Below are 19,357 nucleotides of genomic sequence, written 5' to 3' on the forward strand. Positions count from 1 at the left end.
GAAAAAATTGAAGCCTCAAGTTGCAATATTGAGAGATTCTATGGGCAAAATATTGAATGATTCAGGAAACATCAAGAGAAGATGGCAGGCATACACAGTCACTGTACCAAAAAGAACTGATTGATCTTCATCCATTTCAGGAAGTGGCATATGATCTAGAACCAATGGTAATGAAGGAAGAAGTCTCTTTGTTAGTGTAGAGGAATCCTACTGATTTTGTATATGTTTATCTGGTACCCTACCAATTTGCTGAAGCTTTCTGTTAGTTCCAATGTTGATTCGTTCTAATTTTCTGTTTTCTTTGTTTCTGCTCAAATCTTTACAATTTCATTTCTTTTGGTTATTATACACTTCTTTTGCTGTTCTTTTTCTGATAGTTGGAGATGTTGGTGTAAGGTGTTAAGTTTGATTCTTCTTTTTTGATATCTGCACTTATTACTAAATTGTCCTGCTTTTGCTGTGTCTCAAAGATTTTAGTATGTTGTGTTTTCATTCTCATTTGATTCAAGGAATTTTTTTTCTAATTTCATTTTTTTTTCTTCTATTACCCAGTATTTTTTTTAAAACAGGATTTTATTCAGTTTCCACATATTTAATTTTTTCCCCTTGATCTTCTTAATGATTTATAATTTTATAGCATTATGATCTGAGAAGATGCTTTGTAGTATTTTGATATTTTAAAATTTATTAAAGGTTGCTTTGTGGCTTAGCATATGGTCTATTCTGGAGAAAGTTCCATGTGCCCTCAAATATATATATATATTTATAATATATATATAATATATATATATATATCCTGTTATTGTTGGATAGAGTGTTCTGTATAAATCTCTGTGATCTGGCTGATTGTGTTGTTTATATCTTCAGTATCTTTGTTAAGTTTCTTTCTAGATGTTCTTTCTTTCATTGAAAGTGGTTTATTAAGTTCTTCTACAATTATTGTGGAGTTGTCTATTTCTCATTTCAACTCTGTTAAAGCTTGATTTATATATTTTTGGGGCTCTTTCATTGGGTGAATAGATATTTATTATGGTTATATCCTCTTCTTTGATTGACCCTTTAATCATTATATAATGCCTGTCCTTGGCTCTTTTGCAAGTTTTTGTCTTAAAGTATATTTTTTTCAGAAATTAATATTGCCAGTCCTACTCTTATTTGGTTAGCATTTGCTTAATATATGTTTTCCCATCCTTTAATTTTTAACTTATTCTTGTCTTTGTATCTAAAGTGTATGTCTTGTAGACACCATATAGATGGGTCATGTTTACTTATCTATTTTGCTACTCTCTGTCTCTTGAGTGAACATAAATTATATTTACGTTCAATATAATTGTTTATTGGTATGAATTTACTGCTGCCATTTTGATGTATTTCTGTATGTTGCATAAATATTTTATTTTTTCTGTATATTTTTCTGGGCTGATCTCATTTTGTTTATAGATTTTCTTATTATTTCCTTCCTTGTTATTGTTTTAACATTTAGTAAAGCTTTATGATTTTCTTCTTTTTTATTTTGGTATGAAGGTTCATTATTTTATTTATTTATTTGTTTGTTTGTTTGTTTATTTTTTGAGGTTACACTGTAATTTGTTACTATCCTCCCAAGTTTAAAGCTGTCCATTCCTCTCCATTTGGAAATTTTGTAACTATATCTTATTTTCCCTCTTTTCTTTGTAGTTATCATAGTTTACAATTTGGCATATCTGTCTCCCTATTTACCATCTTGTTGGTTTATTTCATTTTTCATGCCTCTGTATCTGGATTAATTTCCAGGTGATGTTCTTGTATGTCTTAATCTATCATAGTTGTCTTGCATTGGTCATTTTCTGTCCAGAGAACTACCTTTAGCATTTCTTATGAAGTTGGTCTGGATTTTGCAAATTATCTTAATTTCTGTTTATCTGAGGATGTCCTGATTTCACTGGCATATTTGAGAGACAACTTTGCTGGACATAAAATTCTTTACTGGTATTTTTTTTTTTTTGACATTTTATATATGTCATTCCACTGCCTCCTTGCCTTCATGTTTCTGATAAGAAATCAGATCTTAGTTGTATTGGTTCTCCTTTGTAGGTGGCTTTTCATTTTTCCTGAGCTGTTTTCAAGATGCTTTCTTTATCTTTGGTTTTGGAAAGTTTGATTATGATATGTCTTGGTGATTTTCTATTGAGGTCTGTTTTGGTTCTATAGTGCCACTCTAAAATACTACAAATGTATGGTTTTCACAAAAGTTTATTCTCTTACAGCTTTGGAGGCTAGAAATCTGAGTTCAAAATGCCAGGCCCTAGGGTGTGGGTGAAATCCCTTAACTGGAGCCAGTTATCTGGTTTCTTTTCCAGTTCCTGCTCCATGAATGGAACATTGTTCAAAATGACTGTGCTGTGTTCCTTAACAGTTTACCACTGCTTGCTCACTATTTTTGTTTAGTCTCTTCCTCTCATCACTATTAGATCTACTTCCATATCTTTCCTTTGAAACTCTAAGATCCAGGATTGCCATATGTATCTGTTTCCCTTGCTTTTTTGAATCTTTGTTGTAGGGGGTCTGAATAGTGCATCTGCCTAGTCTGCCATCTTGGAACCAGAACTGGCATTCCATTTCTTAAGAGTTTGGATCAGTTATTTTATAAAATGTCCCTCAATTTGGATTTGTCTGGTATTTCCTTATGTCTAGGTTTAGGCATATGCAGCTCTGGGAGCATAGTGCCTGAGGCACTTGACTGCTAACCAGAAGGTTGGTGGTTCAAACCCACCAGCTACTCCTTGGAAGAAATTTGGGCAATCTACTTCCATAGAGATACTGCCTCAGAAACCCAAGGAGAGGTCTCTATGAGTCAGCTACGACTCGATGGTAGTGGATTTGGTTTTGATTTTGGTAGATTTAGGCATATACTTTTGGCAAGACTGTCATAGAAGAGATACTGAGTTCTTTTCAGAGTGTCAGATCAGAGATCAGGGGGTATTTTCTGCTAATTAGCTATATTATTGGCAGTGTCAACTTTGATAACTTGTTTTAGTTGGTACCTTCCTTTTTTTTTTTTTTTTAATTTATTTGGTTTCCTATTATTAGAAAGAGTTTCCCCTGCTCATGAATTTATCTATTTATTTATTTATTTGTATCAGTGTCTTTCATGAATTCTGATTATTCAGTGGATTTTAATATTATACTACCATTATTTAGTTTGATGCTCAAAATGATTCAGATATGATCAGCAGACACTACTTCAAGCTAGTTCTTGTGTTCTCTTCAGCAAATGTGTTGAGATGTTTATAACTGGCTATATTAAGCGCTGGGAATATAGCAATGGACAAAACAGGTAAGAATTCCTGCCCTTGTGGAGCCTGCATTCTACTTGACAGGAGACAAAAACTGAGCAAACAAATGACATAATATATTAGCAGATATTTTAGTTTGTAGAGAAAAACAAAAACAAAAGCTATTGAAGTGGAGAATGTTCCAATATGGTGGTCAAGGAAAGCTTCATTGTTGTTGTATGCCGTAGAATAGATTCAGACTCATAATGATCCTGGAAGATAGAGTGGAACTGCCCCAGAGGTTTTCCTAGGCTGTAATCTTTAAGGAAGCAAATAACCAGGTCTTTTCTACCACAGAGCAGCTGGTGGGCATGCACCTCCAAATTTTCAGTTAAAAAAGTCACTGAGCACTTAACCATTGTACCACCAGGGCTCATTAGTAGATGTCATTTAAGCAAAGACATGAAGGACACAAGGGAGCCAATTATATGAATGTCTGCAGGAGCACTTCCAGGCACACAGAGCACTCCAGAGCAGCAGGAACAGCAGCTCTTCCTTGAGGAGGGAAGAGGCTGGCATTTTTTGTGAGATTATTCTGCAGGATTGAGGATTCATTGTGGGATGCGAGCATGAAAGCAGGGAGACCACAGTACTGCCAGTGTAACTAAATTTCTGTAATGCACAGAATTTTGTTAAAGAATATATTAATACAGTGACAATACACTGAATAAATTAGCCATCTTAGAAAGCAGAGTTCCTATAAAAATGAGGCCCACAAAAAGGCGAGGAAGGTGGGTGTTTGAGCTTGGGAAGGCAGAATGTCCACTTGTAGAGCATACAATATTAGATGCTTTTTATATTTCACTTCCTTTAACTGTTGGTAGAATCCTAGTGTATGTATTATTTTGCATATCAGAAAAATGAGGTTTATAAAAATTAACCCATCTAGCATCCTCTTGCTGGCATCCTACATGAAGTGGTGCCAGAATTTACACCCAGGACTGTCTGACTACAAAGCCATGAACTTTACTCTCTGTCCCACTATCTGGTTTTCATGATAAAGAAAAGGTCAGAGAAGGGCCGTGGTATTAGACAGATGCCATGAAGAGCAAAGTGAGGACAAAAGTGAGAATATGGGGATGTTCTTTCATATACTTCCTATTTTCTCTGGAAATGCTTGGTTTCCACTTCTGGAAACTGTGGGTCTTTCGTATTATCCAAGTACCTGGTACAATGCTCCTGTGGACTTTACATGCACTCTTTCCTACCATGCATATTTTGAGATTTCAGGAGTCAAAACTACAAAGCTGACAGAGTTTTCCCCAGAACCCTCAGCCACAGTGTATGAGCAGAAATATGGATTCCCAGTTTCTACACAGTTGCTCAACAAGCTACCTGATTATGCAGACAAAAGAAAACAAAACAAAAACCCCAAACTAAACTCATTGCCATCGAGTGGAATCCAACTCATAGCAACCCCTTCTTGGGTTTCCAATGTGTATCTCTGTGGAAGTAGATTGCCCAGTCTTCCTTCTGAGGAGTGGCAGGTGAGTTTCAGCTGCCAGCCATCTGGTTAGCAGTCAAATGCCTTAGGCATTATGCTACCAGAACTCCTATTATGCAGACAAGGATCTTAAATTATTGACCTTTTTATATCCGTAAACATGCACAACATTTAAACTGTATTTATATATACAAATGTATGGACATTTGTATATGTGTGTGTGTAGATATAAGCTTTTCTAGGCTGTAATCTTATTGGAAGCTGTTTGCCAGGACTTTCTTCTGCAGAGCCTGCAGGTGGGTTCAAATCACCAACTTTTAGATTAGCAGCCAATTGCAAAACTACTTGTGCCATCAGCTACAGAGAGAGAGAGAGAGGGAGGGATAGAGTGAATACTATGAAAAAGATAAGTAGCAGAAGTCCCATGCAAGAAGACTTTTTAATGTGCAGTCTGCACTAGGGTGTGTGATGCACTGAAGTGCTTCATATTATGGTCCTGAAATTGCTGCTGTTATTAGCTAACAGTTGTTATTAGGTCACAGCAATTTAGGGAAAAAAATAAAATTCAGCAGGGACATGACTATTTACTTGTCATGTATTATATAATGTTGAAAAACTTAAATGTCAACTATGCTCCACATACAGATCTTAATTTTTGCCCACACCAATGAAACATGTCTCTCCCCAGCCCTCCATTCTCAAATATCCTGAGTCTGTATCCATGGCTACCCTTGTATGACATTCCACCCCCCTCATCTTTCCTTAGGCTATCACAAGAGCCAGCCAGAAATCTCCAAGTAGTAACAGAGAAGGAAAGTGCAATCTAGCCATAGATAGCAGGAGCCTGTGCATCAGAAATGTAGGGTTATTATCCTCCCATCACTTTGATTGACTTCTCTGTGACCTTATGTTGTTAACACCAGCCTCCACAGGTGTGTGACAAGCTTTAATTAATATTTGTAAAGCTTTCTGATTAAAGCCATGAATAGAAGATGGCAGAAAAGGGCAAATTGTTATTAATCATGGGGAAAAAAGCAGAGATTAAGATTTGTTCCTTCACCAGACACCCTACACCCATTTGTAAAATTTTCAAGTTAGATGAATTAGTTGTAAGTCTTGATTTACTTACTTTGCTCTCATGGAAATATTCAGTGCCTGCTTAATGCAGAGCTCTCATCCCGTGCTCTGGGTAATACTCAATATGCTCTGTCTCTGACTTCTAATGCTGTTTAAGATATTACTGAAAGGAGTCTTGCCATTCACAATGAGTGTGAGGGTTCATCTAATTAGCTGATTTCAGTTCATTTGGCATTAAATAATTGCCCAAATTCCCATATGTTTGAACAATATGTTCAACAACGGGGATGATTCTCTAAAAGCAATTAAATAGTTCTTTTAGGAGAGCTTGTCATCGGTCACTCATAAGCATCCCTGCTATTCCTGTCCATGATGAATGCAGGCAACAATTATACAGAATGTGCTTAACCCTCTCTAATGGCCACTGGCAGACATCCACATGCGGGCTGCCACTTCATGCTGGTTATAGCTCACATTTACATTTTTTTCAAGCCTCAAGTATATTGTTCTAGGCCTTGTGTAGAGCACTGGCTGTTGTTAATGTATTGCTTTGCTATCCCCTCTCCTCTCTCCTGCTCTGCTTATATGTAATGCAGACATGTTTTCAGCTTAACCTGCTCTTTGCTTCTATAGGAAGAATTGTCAGCTTTGGACTATGGTTAACTTTGTGCAAGACTTAATATTTTGGAACGCACCTGAAATGCTTCTTGGGGAGGAGGAGAGTATGATATGAAAACATTCAGGTCTAGTTTGGATAAAGTAGAGTAGTCCCACTCAGTTATATGCCTTGGATTTATTGAAGCAGCAAATTATAGATAATGAGTTAAAGTGACCATTACTAACTTGACAGAGAATGGAAGATGTCAACAAAAGTAATTCAAAGATTAATAATGTATTAAATGTGCTCACAGAAAAAAACTATTGACACAAGAACAAGGAAAACTTGGTATGTTTTAAAACTAAGTTTCATCATTATGTGGCCCAAAGGGTTGCTTTGTTGATAAAGCTTGGCATATCTAAATATCTTTCCTGTATATGAATACAAGTTTTGGTGATAATACCAAGCCTAGCTCTCATACAGCAGTATTCGTCTGAAAGTACTAAAGTACTTTATTCACTATATTCTATACTACTATATCTTATACGAGTGAACAGGAGCTCTGGTAGCATAGTGCCTAAGACACTTGACTGCTAACCAGAAGGCTGGCGGTTCAAACCCACCAGCCACTCCTCAGAAGGAAGGTTGGGCAATCTACTTTCATAGTGATACTGCCTTGGCAACCCAAGGAAGGGTCGCTATGAGTCAGGGCCGACTCGATGGCACATAACAACAACAACAACAACAACATACAAGTGAATTATCAAAAAAAGAAAGATCAAACAGTTACTTCAAGATCTCATGAGCAATTGAGAAGACTTCTGGGTTCTAATTGGCTGGTGTCTTATAATATACTCCTGACTTTTTGTGGGCAAGCATTAAAATAATAGACAACATGCAAATAATGATAAAGTGCAAATGTTTTTGTTACATATATATTTATTGCAATAAAAAATAAATATACCAAAACTGAAAGAGGAAAGCATTCAATGAGATAATATTATTTCCCTTTAGTTAAGTTTCATTTTCTTTTATCTGTTTCACAACTCCATTTCCATTGTAGATTATTCATAATACAGAAATATCAGATGTGAGTGGAATGATTTGAAATTTATATTTAAAATGGGAAAGAGTTGAAAGGTATATATTTATGTAGTTGATTATACGCATGTATAACTGTCTACTCTGCTGTCACAATATAACTTATATATTTGTGCATTGGCAGAAAATAAATGTTTTCAAACCCAGAATAGACATACTCACTCAATCTGGGTATGTTTGAAGGGTTGTTTTGTTCCATCATAATTTGTTTTATCACTTGCTGGCATTGGAAATATCACAGAATGTGTTGTTGGAGAAAAGGAATCTGATGGTAAGACTACCAGATCAGTCATTTCTATAAAGTTTTCATCTTTTGCCTATTGATATGTTATCAACAAGGATACAGATTCATCAGCTGGTATGTCACACACCAACAAGGTCTTTGATTCTCCAGTTATTCTTTTATTTATCAAGAAGCATTTTGTCATTTTATTTGTGTGTCAAAACCTAGATTTGAAATCTAGGCTTAAACTCAGTCTGTGTGCTTAAGACACTCAGAATAAGTGTCTACCATTTCACTGCCAAGCTGTGAGGCAACCAAGCCAACCCTTTGTGTATATGTTATCAAGAGGGGATCTGGGGAGGGATTTTTCTCAGCCTGGGCAAATCCTAGTCTGCAACTAAACTTTTATTCACATATGCCACCTCTTTTTCTCCCTTTGATGCTTTTCCCGACTTTAAAGCCTCCAGTCTGATGGATCTGAGGTACTACTGAGTCCTGAAGTCACCTGTGGTCCACCAGACATGATTGTCACCACTCCCTTTGCATTGACAATACCACACTGTGCAGATGTCAGTTCTGAACACTGGAATATCCATTTAAAGAAGAGGACACAGCAGGGCAAGTGGGAGGTGAGACCTGATTTTTCCTTTCACACAAATGGGATTTGAGCTCCAGCTATGGCATAGACTTAAACTTACCCTTTCTTGTCACAATTAATCAGCTGTGAATTTTTCAGCATTTTCTTATTGTCTAGGGAGTTGGTGGCATGCATTTCACAACATCTTCAAGGTACCTGGTAATTTATTTCCCATAATAATGGAAAAGAGAAGTAAGAGATGATTCAGAGACTTTTTTTATTTGCTTTTGCAGTGCATTTGTCATTAACCAGAAAGACATGGACAGTTATGACCTGCTTACTGACTCACCTCCTATCCTTCCAGGCCATGCCCCTTTCTGTATTGACTTTACTCTGTGGTCCTGTGGTGTAAAAAAGGAAGCTTAGGGCAGACAGGCTCTGTTCAGAAAAGAAATCACTACATCTGTTTGTTTTTGTTTTTCTTTTTTTTTTCCATCATGGAGATTATAACATATTTAAGTATTCAGGAACACGGTAGGTGCTAAGTAGATATTTGGTGAATTAATTACTGCATTGAGAAGAATTCTAAGTGTTTATTTTCTTATGTATATGAGCACATGCAAAAGAGATATAGTAGAAGAAGAGAACAAAAGGAAAAGTCAAGAAAGGAAAATGAAGATACATAATAGGAGGCTAACAACAAGGAAGACAGTCCCTGCAAAGACAGATTGCAGTTGAATTACTACTTTAAGTGAAAGCTCTGATTCATCTGTCTGATAGGGATGCCTTTTATGTGCATCTGAAGTCAGTTTGTATGAAAGCAGGTGAATTATCTAGTTGGAACACAATGACCTGTTTCAGCTAACCCTGGGATCCTGCCTCCCAGAAGGTGCTTCAGGCAAAAGGAGGAGAAGGAGAATCAGGGTTCTTTGTTGTTGTTGTGGTTGTTATGTGCTGTTGAGTGGGACCTGACTCATAGCAACCCCTCCTTGGATTTCCGAGGCAGCGGTATTACTACAGAAGTAGATTGCCCAGCTTGCTGTAATTAATTACTTCTGCCCTGGTCATCCATGTCTTAAAACTAGTCTGTTTCCTTTGTTCCATAATGTAGTGTGCTATTTATTCAGTTGAAATACAAGTAAATATCGTGGGGCATGAATTTCCAGGGCTTCCTAAAGGGGCCTTGATTTTTACCACTTTTTTAGTTTTTCTTCTCAGCACTTTATCACTGTCTTTCACATCCAGATGGTGTTGTATCTTTGTTCTAGCAAAGCAGTCACACATACCTAAGTTCTTACCAGGGAGGGCAACATATAGTTCCATGCCCAAAACATGCATTGAATGTTCCCTTGTAAATGATTTTAGCAGAATGCAGGGGATAACATGTTTGTATGAAAAATAGCATTAACTGAAGGATATTAAATAGGGTTTTGGGAAGTAAACCTTTGTAAAAACAAATAAATAAGTAAGAGCTGGCATATTGATGTTAATGTTCAAGGCATCTTTTTAAATTCTATATTGCACAAATGAACTAGAAGTAGGAAAAAATTCAAAGTGATACATGTTATAATATAAGAACTCCAACATGTGAAATATAAACATTTCATGAATTTCTAACTTAAACAACGATGTTGACAGAAGAAAGAGCAGCATTTAATATCAATATAATTAGAGTGATAAAAATGTTCTGAAAAAATTACGTATATATGTCCTTGCAAAGTAATTGTTACATCATACCTTATTTCTAAGCTGAGAGACTTTAATACATCTCTCCCCAACAGGAAGTGATGTCAGTAGAGGATGAATCTACATCCTGTTACTGCCTTCTGGACCCCTTTGCATGTCATGTACTCCTAGACAGCTTTGGGACATATGCCCTCACCGGAGAACCAATCACAGACTGTGCCGTGAAGCAGCTGAAGGTGGCAGTTTTTGGCTGCATGTCCTGTAACTCCCTGGATTATAACTTGAGGGTTTATTGTGTGGACAATACTCCTTGTGCATTTCAGGTGAGCCTCTCTTCTAAAATTCTTCTGTTGACATTATGAAAGCATGGGGCTCCCTAAAGATCAGTAGCAATATTCTATTACTGATGGTCTGGAAAGCAAACCCAAACAATGTTCTTATCTTATCTTATATTATTTTTAGGCGAGAGATGTGTCACTGTATGTTCAACACCGTACTGAGTTGTGAGAGATCAAGGTAGTCAACATTCAAGAAGAAAATATGGTTACATTTACATTTATAGGGAATGCTATATTGGAAGTCATAAAACTGACTATAAGTGTAGGATGGATTCAGAAAACAGAAACCTACCTTTGACAGAGGAGTTGGAGAAGAGTTTTTGAGGACTCTTTGTGGAACCTTTTGGATGCATAAGATTTAGGAGCAAAAAGGAAAGGGATACCATGTCAAGAAAGGAAAAATGGCATAAGCTTCACAAACAGTAAGAGTTATTTGATGTACAGAAGGCAGTGAGAAAATTGCTTGAATCAACTGAAGGTTTTAGTTAGAGAAGTGTTGTTGTTGTTGTTGTTATGTGCCGTCAAGTCGGACCCGACCCATCGCGACCCCTCCTCAGGTTTCTGAGGCAGTATCACTATGGAAGCAGATTGCCCCATCTTCCTTCCGAAGAGTGGCTGGTGGGTTTGAACCACCAGCCTTCTGGTTAGCAGTCAAGTGCCTTAGGCACTATGCTACCAGAGCTCCTAGTTAGAGAACAACAGTTATAAATTATACCTATCACCAAGCAATCATATCATATCCTGGACAAAAAGTCTATTATTTATCAGTGCTACTAGGGCAGTAATAGTTCAAGGTTCCTTTCCATTTTGGGGACTTTTAATCATGTAAGATTCATTTTAAATAAGCTACTCACGAAGAGTGTGAGTTTATTAATAGCAGCAAAGATAATGCAGAAGTGCCTGTGTAAGCTTTGCCCATGTATAAATAGCATAGCTCTCCTGACACACCTCATTCCAGATCCCTGCTATTCCAGTCCTGGATCATTAAGTCCATTATGCAAAGCATTTCCTCAATAACTAGCTTTTGAGACACTGAGCTAGAAAACTCATGTTTACCAATAGAACAATACAATGACCTGAATCCTGAGCATAAGCCAATGAAGGTGACACAGTTTCAGCCTACGTTCTCAGACCTTCCCTGACTGACTCTTGATCACCACAGGTCATAATGAAGGACATGCTTCATCTGTGGCTGCTCAAAACGGGTTTCATTGGTTGGATGCTATTTTATAGAGTGCAGAAGTTCAGTGTAAATAGCTAAAGCACATCCTATGGTCGCCACTGTTTACTCTTCATCTGTTCCCCCACCTCCAATAAAAAGCTTCTTCCAAGTGAATACAAATAACAGACATTCTCTATGCTAAGATAAAAAAATGAATGACCCAAATGGTTCATCCTCAGGTCGCTAGTACCACTAAACACTTTCAAAATGCACCATGACTCAAGTTAGGTGTTTAGGAGCTCAGCCAAGTTATAAAGACTAAGTACTCTGGCATAAACATGAATTACCTACTGCTGCTGACTCCTGTCACTCTGCGAACCTCTTCACCACCCTGCCTCAGAAGTCAATCCTTTTAACCACCTTGTAATTTTGTTTGAATAGTGGCCTCACAGCCAATGTATATAATAGCAGGTTAGACATGTGCCTAAAGAGTTTATTCTCAGTGACTTTCAGATCATCTAGTATCACTCCTATTGATTACTACCAGATTTTAGTGAGCTCAACTATTCACAAAGATGGATCTGAACTATGGTAGAAATCATTGCAAAGAAGGCCCGAAACACAGTTATTCAAACTACTCTCCAATCCCTTTGGTAATGTCATCTTCTTAGTCAGTGCTAGAAAAATGTTATTCTTCCTTTAATTGACTGTAAAGTTAAATCTAAATCTTAAACTTGAATGTCTCAAATTGGTAAAGCTCTTTAATTTTGCGATAGAGAAATACTTTGCAGTGGAAATACCTTTGATCCCATTTGATCTATTTACCTCTAGTCACTCTTCCTTTCTCCTTTTATGTCAGATAAAGCTTATTTCTAAGGTTGGGTTTGGTTATATTTTTTGTTGATAGGATATATGTGACAGCTGTCATGAGCAGCAAAGTCCACACTTCCCCCCAGGGTTCTGAGAGGTCATAAGCCATTTGGATAACTTCTGGAGCCCAATAGTAGATTTAAATGTAACTTGTAGCTTCTGTGAACTGAGATTTCCTAGTCCAGAAAGCAACCATTTACTCCCCAGTCATAGTCTCTGGTTTATTTTGTTTCTGAAAGGATCTTGCTTCTGCATTTTCACCTTGCTGAGTGTATGTGTTCACGGCCTTCCATACAGATTCATTACAAGCTTAATATCGCAAATCATCTATGTAATATTTTTTCATGGCTCCATAGATAATATTTAATTAGAAGGGAAATTTACCTAGTTACTACCACATTAAAAGGAGTTCCTAGGTGGTGCAAATGTGCAAATGGTTAATGGGCTCAACTGTTACCTGAAAAGCTGGAGGTTCCCATCCACCCATAGTTACCTTGGAAGAGAGGCTTAGTGATCTACTTCTGAAACACCAGCCTTGAAAATTCAATGGAGCACAGATCTACTGTGACATGCATGGGGTCACCATGACTCAGAGTCAACTTCACGGCAACTGAATTAACCCATAAAGACAATTCCACTTTAAGAAAGCCCTGGCCATGGTTCACTTTTGAACCTCAAAAATGTTTCACATTGATATTAACACCCCTACCTAAGTCATGGAGCTCTGGTGGCATAGCTCCTAGGGCATTTGACTGCTAACCAGAAGGCTGTCAGTTCAAAACCACCAGCCACTCCTTGGGAGGAAGATTGGGCAATCCACTTTCGTAGAGATACCACCTCAGAAATCCAAGGAGGGGTTGCTATGAATTGGGATTGACTCGATGGCAGTGAGGTTGGTTTGTTTTTTGTACCTAAGTCATGTGGTGTGAACTAAATATGTTGTGTACAGTCATAACTCACTTTCTGTAACTCTGATAGAATCTGACTTTGTAGTGTTTCCATAGAAATTCCCCATCTTGGAATTTGCCTCAATTCTCACTTATGATAGGACCTCTGGTGGTACAGTAGTTAAGGCATTCAACTGCTAACCAAAAGGTTGGTAGTTAGAACCTACCAGCTACACCATGGGAGAAAATTGAGGCAGTCTGTTCCCATAAAGACTTATAGCCTTTGAAATGCTATGGGTAGTTCTACCCTGTCCTATAGGGTCACTTTGAATAGGAATCAAGTCCATGCCAATGGGTTGAGTTTAGTTTATCACTTAAAATGAAATGTTTGTCATGATTTGGAAAGAATGCAAGCATAGTTGTGACAGCTACTTAATTTATTGTAGTGATTCTTTTATATCCCAAATAAATTGTGGTAGTTAAGGTTATGTGCCAACTTGGCTGGGCCTGGTTTTGGGTGGCTGGTCAGCTGGATGTAGTTATTCACCGTGATGAGACTGGTGATCAACTCCATGGTGGAATCTACTGGAGAAGCTGAGTAGCAGCTTTAGAGATGTGGTCTGCTTCCAGTATATAAGAAGCAACTTTGTGGAAGGTCTCTAGCTTTTGGCACACTTGACACCTGAATGTAGCCAAGCGTTCATTTAAGCATCCTGCCATGTTTCCTGCCGATCTTGGGACTGCCTCTGGACTTGAACTAGTATTCTGCCATATTGTTTGGTAATATTGGGACAGTGCCTTTTCACTTGTCAACCTTGGACTTGTTAGCCTCAGTAGCCAGCAGCTGTCTGACTGATAAAAACCTCCAGCTTCAGTGGGCCAGGAGCAAGAGGTGGAGCTGAAGCCAAAGGTAGAGGGACTTTCACCCAGCCCCTAGAGCTAGCACTTTGAACTCAAGACTTCTAGCCTCCAAAACTGTCAGAGAATAAGCTCCTGTTGCTAAAGCCATCCTATCTATGACATTTTCTGTTAGAGCAGCATTAGGTAACCAATACAAAACAGAAATGAAACAAATATGTACCTAATCAGATCTGTGCTCTTAATCAAGAAGAAAATCTGGTTAATGGGTATGGCTGCATCTTTTATTTAATTCATATCTCACTAGAAAATTCTGTCTTACTTTAAAAGACTACTTTTCCTTGGGAGACCTTATAAAAGGGACATCTAGACTCACCATCCCATCCTCTTAGAACTAGTGGACCAGGCTCCATTAAAAAAAAAAAAAAATCCTTTAGAGAATTTCAGTAATTAAACAGAGCATTCTTTATTTTCAGTCATTCCTTCCTTCCTCTAGGCCATCTGCAGGGCTAGTAACCCTGGTTGCTTATTTGTTCTGAAGATACTGTATCTGAATAATAGTAGCCCTTTCTCTGAAAGACAAAAACCACCTCTTATACGTTGCTGAAGTTATAATTAATGCAGTTTCAGATTTTTGAAGATTTGTGCTGATAAGTACATCTAAAATAATATCTATAGAAAATTTAATCAGCTCAGATATGTTAATAAATAAATATGTCATCCATCTGAAGGTGAAAGGAGGGTAAGCAGAGAAAGACCAAATGACTTCTTGCCTTTCTGTTTCTGTATTTCTGTAATAATTAGAGCTGCCATTCATTGTTTTAACTTTGCCCCCTTTGATGAATTTAAACTAAAGGAGAAGGATTTGATGTGTGGTGATACAATTTTGAAGGAGTAATATTTTAAGACCTAGTTTTTTGTTATTGTGTTTTATTACACATACACATGCATACACACACCCATACACATTTAACTCAAACAAAGCAAGGAATTAAGCATTTGCCCTATCTTTGAAAGAAAAGAGGAAAAAAAAAAAAATAGTTTTTACTTTGTTGTTCCCAGCACTCCTATTCAGTACCTCTCGGTACTCATTACTTACTTGGCATTAATGTGGATTTAGAATCTAATTTCAAAGGATTTCTTCCAGATGTACTTCTCATGTTTATCAATAATGCAACCTTGGGAAATATTGTTCACATAAAGCATTTAAAGAAAAACACCACAGTGACACAGTTTGTGTGTGCGAGTGTGTGTGTATATGTGTATGTAAGTTCAAACAGTTTTGTCTCATAAATATGTAAATCCAGACTGCCTGTTTTGGTATCCCTGAAGCACACCTAAGCATTGTTGCTTGTCTCATTAAATCAACATAAAGAGTTCAGTGAGGCACAAAGCCCAAGTTTCTCCTAGCCACAACTCCTAGAATTGGATGACTAGCAACTCCCAATGTGAGATGATGATGTAGAGAGACTAGAAAAAGTCACCATCCAGAGCTTTTAGCTACATTTTATATACCAGAAACTGGCCGGATCCTGTTTTCTAGTTTAATTAACTCTAACATCAATTTAACAACAGAACCAGAGACTTAACAGAAGGTCTTTCTTACATAGAGGCAGATAGGAAAACACCAGTGGATATGAGGCTACAGTCTTGGGATGATACATCCATGTAAGTGATTCAAAGTGAGTTCCACAAAGTTGTTTGTATCACTGATTCACAACGTGACTGAGCATCAGAATTATGTGAGGAACATTTAAAACTATAGCTGTGCATACCCAATCCCAGGACATAATTCAATAGATCCAGAGTATGACTAGGAAATCTGTGTTAGATACCATCCATTTTATTTGGAGATGATTTTAAAGCTTGTGCTTAGGTGTTTATTAAACTCTGAAGCCAATTATGCCTTTAAACCAAACCAAACTCCCTGTCACCCAGCCAATTCCTACTCATAGTGACCCTATAGAACAGAGTAGAACTACTGCACAGGGTTTACTCCACAGGTTTAGGAAGATGATGACCTCATCTTTCTCCCATGGAGCTGCTGGTAGGTTCAAACCAACAACCCTTTGGTTAGCAGCCCAAAGCCCTAAATACAATTTCACAAGAGCTGCTTAATTGTGCCTTTATAAACATGTAAATACAATTAGTTTATTGTTGGGCTTTTTCTTTTTAATAATTACTTGGTTACAGAATAACTATAATTGCTTAACATTTTGTATGAGATTATGAGACACTGTTTATCATGTATGGTTGGTTCAATATGTGCAGATGAAAGTAAGTAAATTGAAAAAGAAAAATAAATAAATCATAATTTTATTTAAATTTGGAGCCCTAAAGCATAAGATTTAAAAAGTGTCCCTTAGGTCTGTGTTAAACTTAAGTAGATTTTCGCTTTTGAAAATTCCAGTTTTCCTCATTTTACTTTTCAGAGGCTTTTTAGACAGCATATATAACTCAAGGGCAAATAGGAACCCTGATGGGTAACAGTTAAGTGCTTGGCTGTAACTGAAAAGTTGGTAGTTCCAACCCATCCAGTAGCCCCATGGTAAAAAGGCCTGGTATTCACTTCCATAAGGAGTACACCTAAGAAAAGCTGATGAAGTAGTTTTATTGTTTCTAATAGGGTCACTTTGGGTCAGAACATACTCAACAGCAACCAACCACAACAACAACAGGGCAGATACAGACTGGTTTACATTGTCCTGTACATATATCTAAGGAGCTATGGTGGTGGATAAGGCATTTGGTTGCTAACCAGAAGGTCAGGGGTTCAAACCCACCAGGCACTCCCTGGAAAGAAGATAGAGCAATCTACTTCCATAAAGATTTACAGCCTTGGAAAACCAATGGGGATTGCTATGACTCAGAATTAATATGATGACAGTGAGTTTGGCTTTGGTTTTGGTATACCTGCATCTTGCACCAATGAAAATTTATTTATGGGGCAAAATTAGTAGCAGCCAGACCTTGAAATGTCTCTCAAAAAAAAAAAAAAAAAAAAAAATGAAGTATAGCACAAGAAGAGGAAAGATAATCAAGTATGAAAAATACTAGACCGTGAATCAAATTTCATTCTTCTAGTCTTAGTTCTATCACTAACCCTGTAGCTTTGGGCAAATCACCTGCACAGTGGCAACCTCCATGGTCTCATCTGTAAATAAGGTACTTCTTGATCTAAAGGACTTCCTGGATGGTGACTGTGGTTAATGTGATAGGCTGCTAATTGAATCCATCCAGAGGAGCCTTGAAAGAAAACTAAGGGAAACCAAACCAGTCAACTAGACTCTATTCCACATCAAGATGACTGTGTTGCAAAGTAGAACTGTGCTTCACGTGCTTTTCAAGATTATGGCGTTTCTGATACAGATTGCCAGACCTTTGTTCCAAGGCTCCTGAGTGGGTTCTAACTACCAGCCCTTTCCTTGGTAGTTGCACATAACCATTTATACCAAACAGGGACTGCTTGAAAGGAAAGGCCTGGGGATCTACTTCTAAAAAATCAGCCAGTGAAGACTCCATGGAGCACAACACACGTCTACACATGAATTCGCGTGGATGGGGGTCAACTCAACACCAAATTTTTTTTTTTGCTGTAATGATCTAAAAGTTCATTATGTTTCCTTCTAGTGATGAGTCGGTGTGCTTTATAAGGATTTAAAATGATGTAACTCTACACTAAATAATTGCAAGACCTTGAACAAATCACTTTGTTTCCTGAACTCATTTAGTTCTCTAAAATCAGGGACAAATTAGACTTTTTAACTTTATTTATTTTGGTATCTGTTGTTAAGACTATGCACAGTAAAACATACATATACCAATTCAGCTGTTTCTGCATGTACAATTCAGTGACATTGATTGCATTCTTTGAGTTGTTTAACCATTCTCACCCTCTTTTTCTGAGTTGTTCCTCTCCATTAAAGTAATCTCACTACCCCCAAAGTTTCCTGTCTAAGTCTTTTCAGTTGCTGTTGTCAATTTGACTCCATACATATAGCTCCTGAAAGTGCTCAATGCTCAAGGAAGACATTTCTTGATAGTTAAGCTATCAAATGGTTTGGTTTTAAAAAGACTTCTTGCTGGGTGAAATGAATCAATTACAAAAGGACAAATATTACATGGCTTCACTTCTATAAGAAGAAGAAAAAGCAAATGTATAGAGACCAAGATTTATTAGCAGTTACCAAGGACAGGAGGGAGGGGCAAGATGTGGTTAATGATGATGGAAAAGTCACATTGATTAAGGGTAGGGTTGGATGGCCAAATATTGCAAGTGCTGTCAGTAAGTTGTACACTTGTAAAGTTGAATTGGCAAAACTTGTATGATAGATATATTTACCCAAAAAAAAAAAAAAAAAAAAAGGCAGCTGCTGAGGCTCTTATGTTTTTTGAAAAAAAAGACCTCGCAGGATTTGGTTCCTTGGTTTGGAGGTTTAAGGTCATGGTTTCATGGTACTTCCCACTTAATTGGACTAACATGTTTAGTGCTTCTGTTCTATCTCCTGGTTCCTTGCATAGTGACTGGGGTCCTAAAAGCTTGCAAATCACCATCTCAGGCCCAGTAATTGGTGTCTATTCATGTGGAGCAACAGAGTTAGAAGGAGTGTCAAGACTAGGAGGAAAATATAGAATGTGTGGCTAATTGCCTCCATGAACAACTGCCTCTCCCATCAGACCAGAAGAACTGGCTGGTACCCAGCTACTGTTACTGAACATTCTGATCAAAGATTCTGTAAAAGAAACCTAATCAAAAGTTAAGAAATACAGAGCAGAATGTCAAATTCTCATGGACTCCAGATGTTCTAGAGCCATGGAGGCTGGGTGAACCCTTGAAATAATTGCCCTGAGATCATCTTTAATTCTTAAAGGACAAGTTAGATTTCAAGAAAATGGGAGCACTATACAAAATCTAATTCAAATATACTTTGATTAGTCAACACTCTTATTATACTGTGGCATTTATAAAGGTTTTCATAAACACAAAGTTTCTTATTTTCACCTGTTTCTAAACTTGCACCAAAATTGCAAAAGGAGTTTAATGAATTATCATGCTAATTATTTTGCTTGTCTATGAATAAACCCAGCTAAGAAACTTCACAAAGGAGGTTTCAAGATCTGTCCTCAAGTACAATGCTGTCAGTGATAGGATAATATCCATACGCCTACAAGGAAGACCCGTTAATATGACTGTTATTCAAATTTATGCCCCAACCACCAAA

The 19,357-nt window shown here is 37.4% G+C and overlaps 1 protein-coding gene across 1 annotated transcript in view; it reads left to right on the forward strand.

The window, feature by feature from the left end:
- UNC5D (unc-5 netrin receptor D) overlaps nucleotides 1-19,357 on the forward strand; it is a 438,337-nt gene that overhangs the window by 369,287 nt on the left and 49,693 nt on the right. The window contains exons 14-15 of the mRNA XM_042783659.1: nucleotides 8,218-8,386; nucleotides 10,116-10,343. Of these exons, the coding sequence (XP_042639593.1) occupies nucleotides 8,218-8,386; nucleotides 10,116-10,343 (397 nt within the window). The remainder of the gene's footprint in view (nucleotides 1-8,217; nucleotides 8,387-10,115; nucleotides 10,344-19,357) is intronic.

This window comes from Orycteropus afer, unplaced genomic scaffold, assembly GCF_000298275.1.
Source record: "Orycteropus afer afer isolate SDZICR_OR568_19922 unplaced genomic scaffold, OryAfe1.0 scaffold00024, whole genome shotgun sequence".
In the NCBI taxonomy this organism is placed as follows: Eukaryota; Metazoa; Chordata; class Mammalia; order Tubulidentata; family Orycteropodidae; genus Orycteropus; species Orycteropus afer.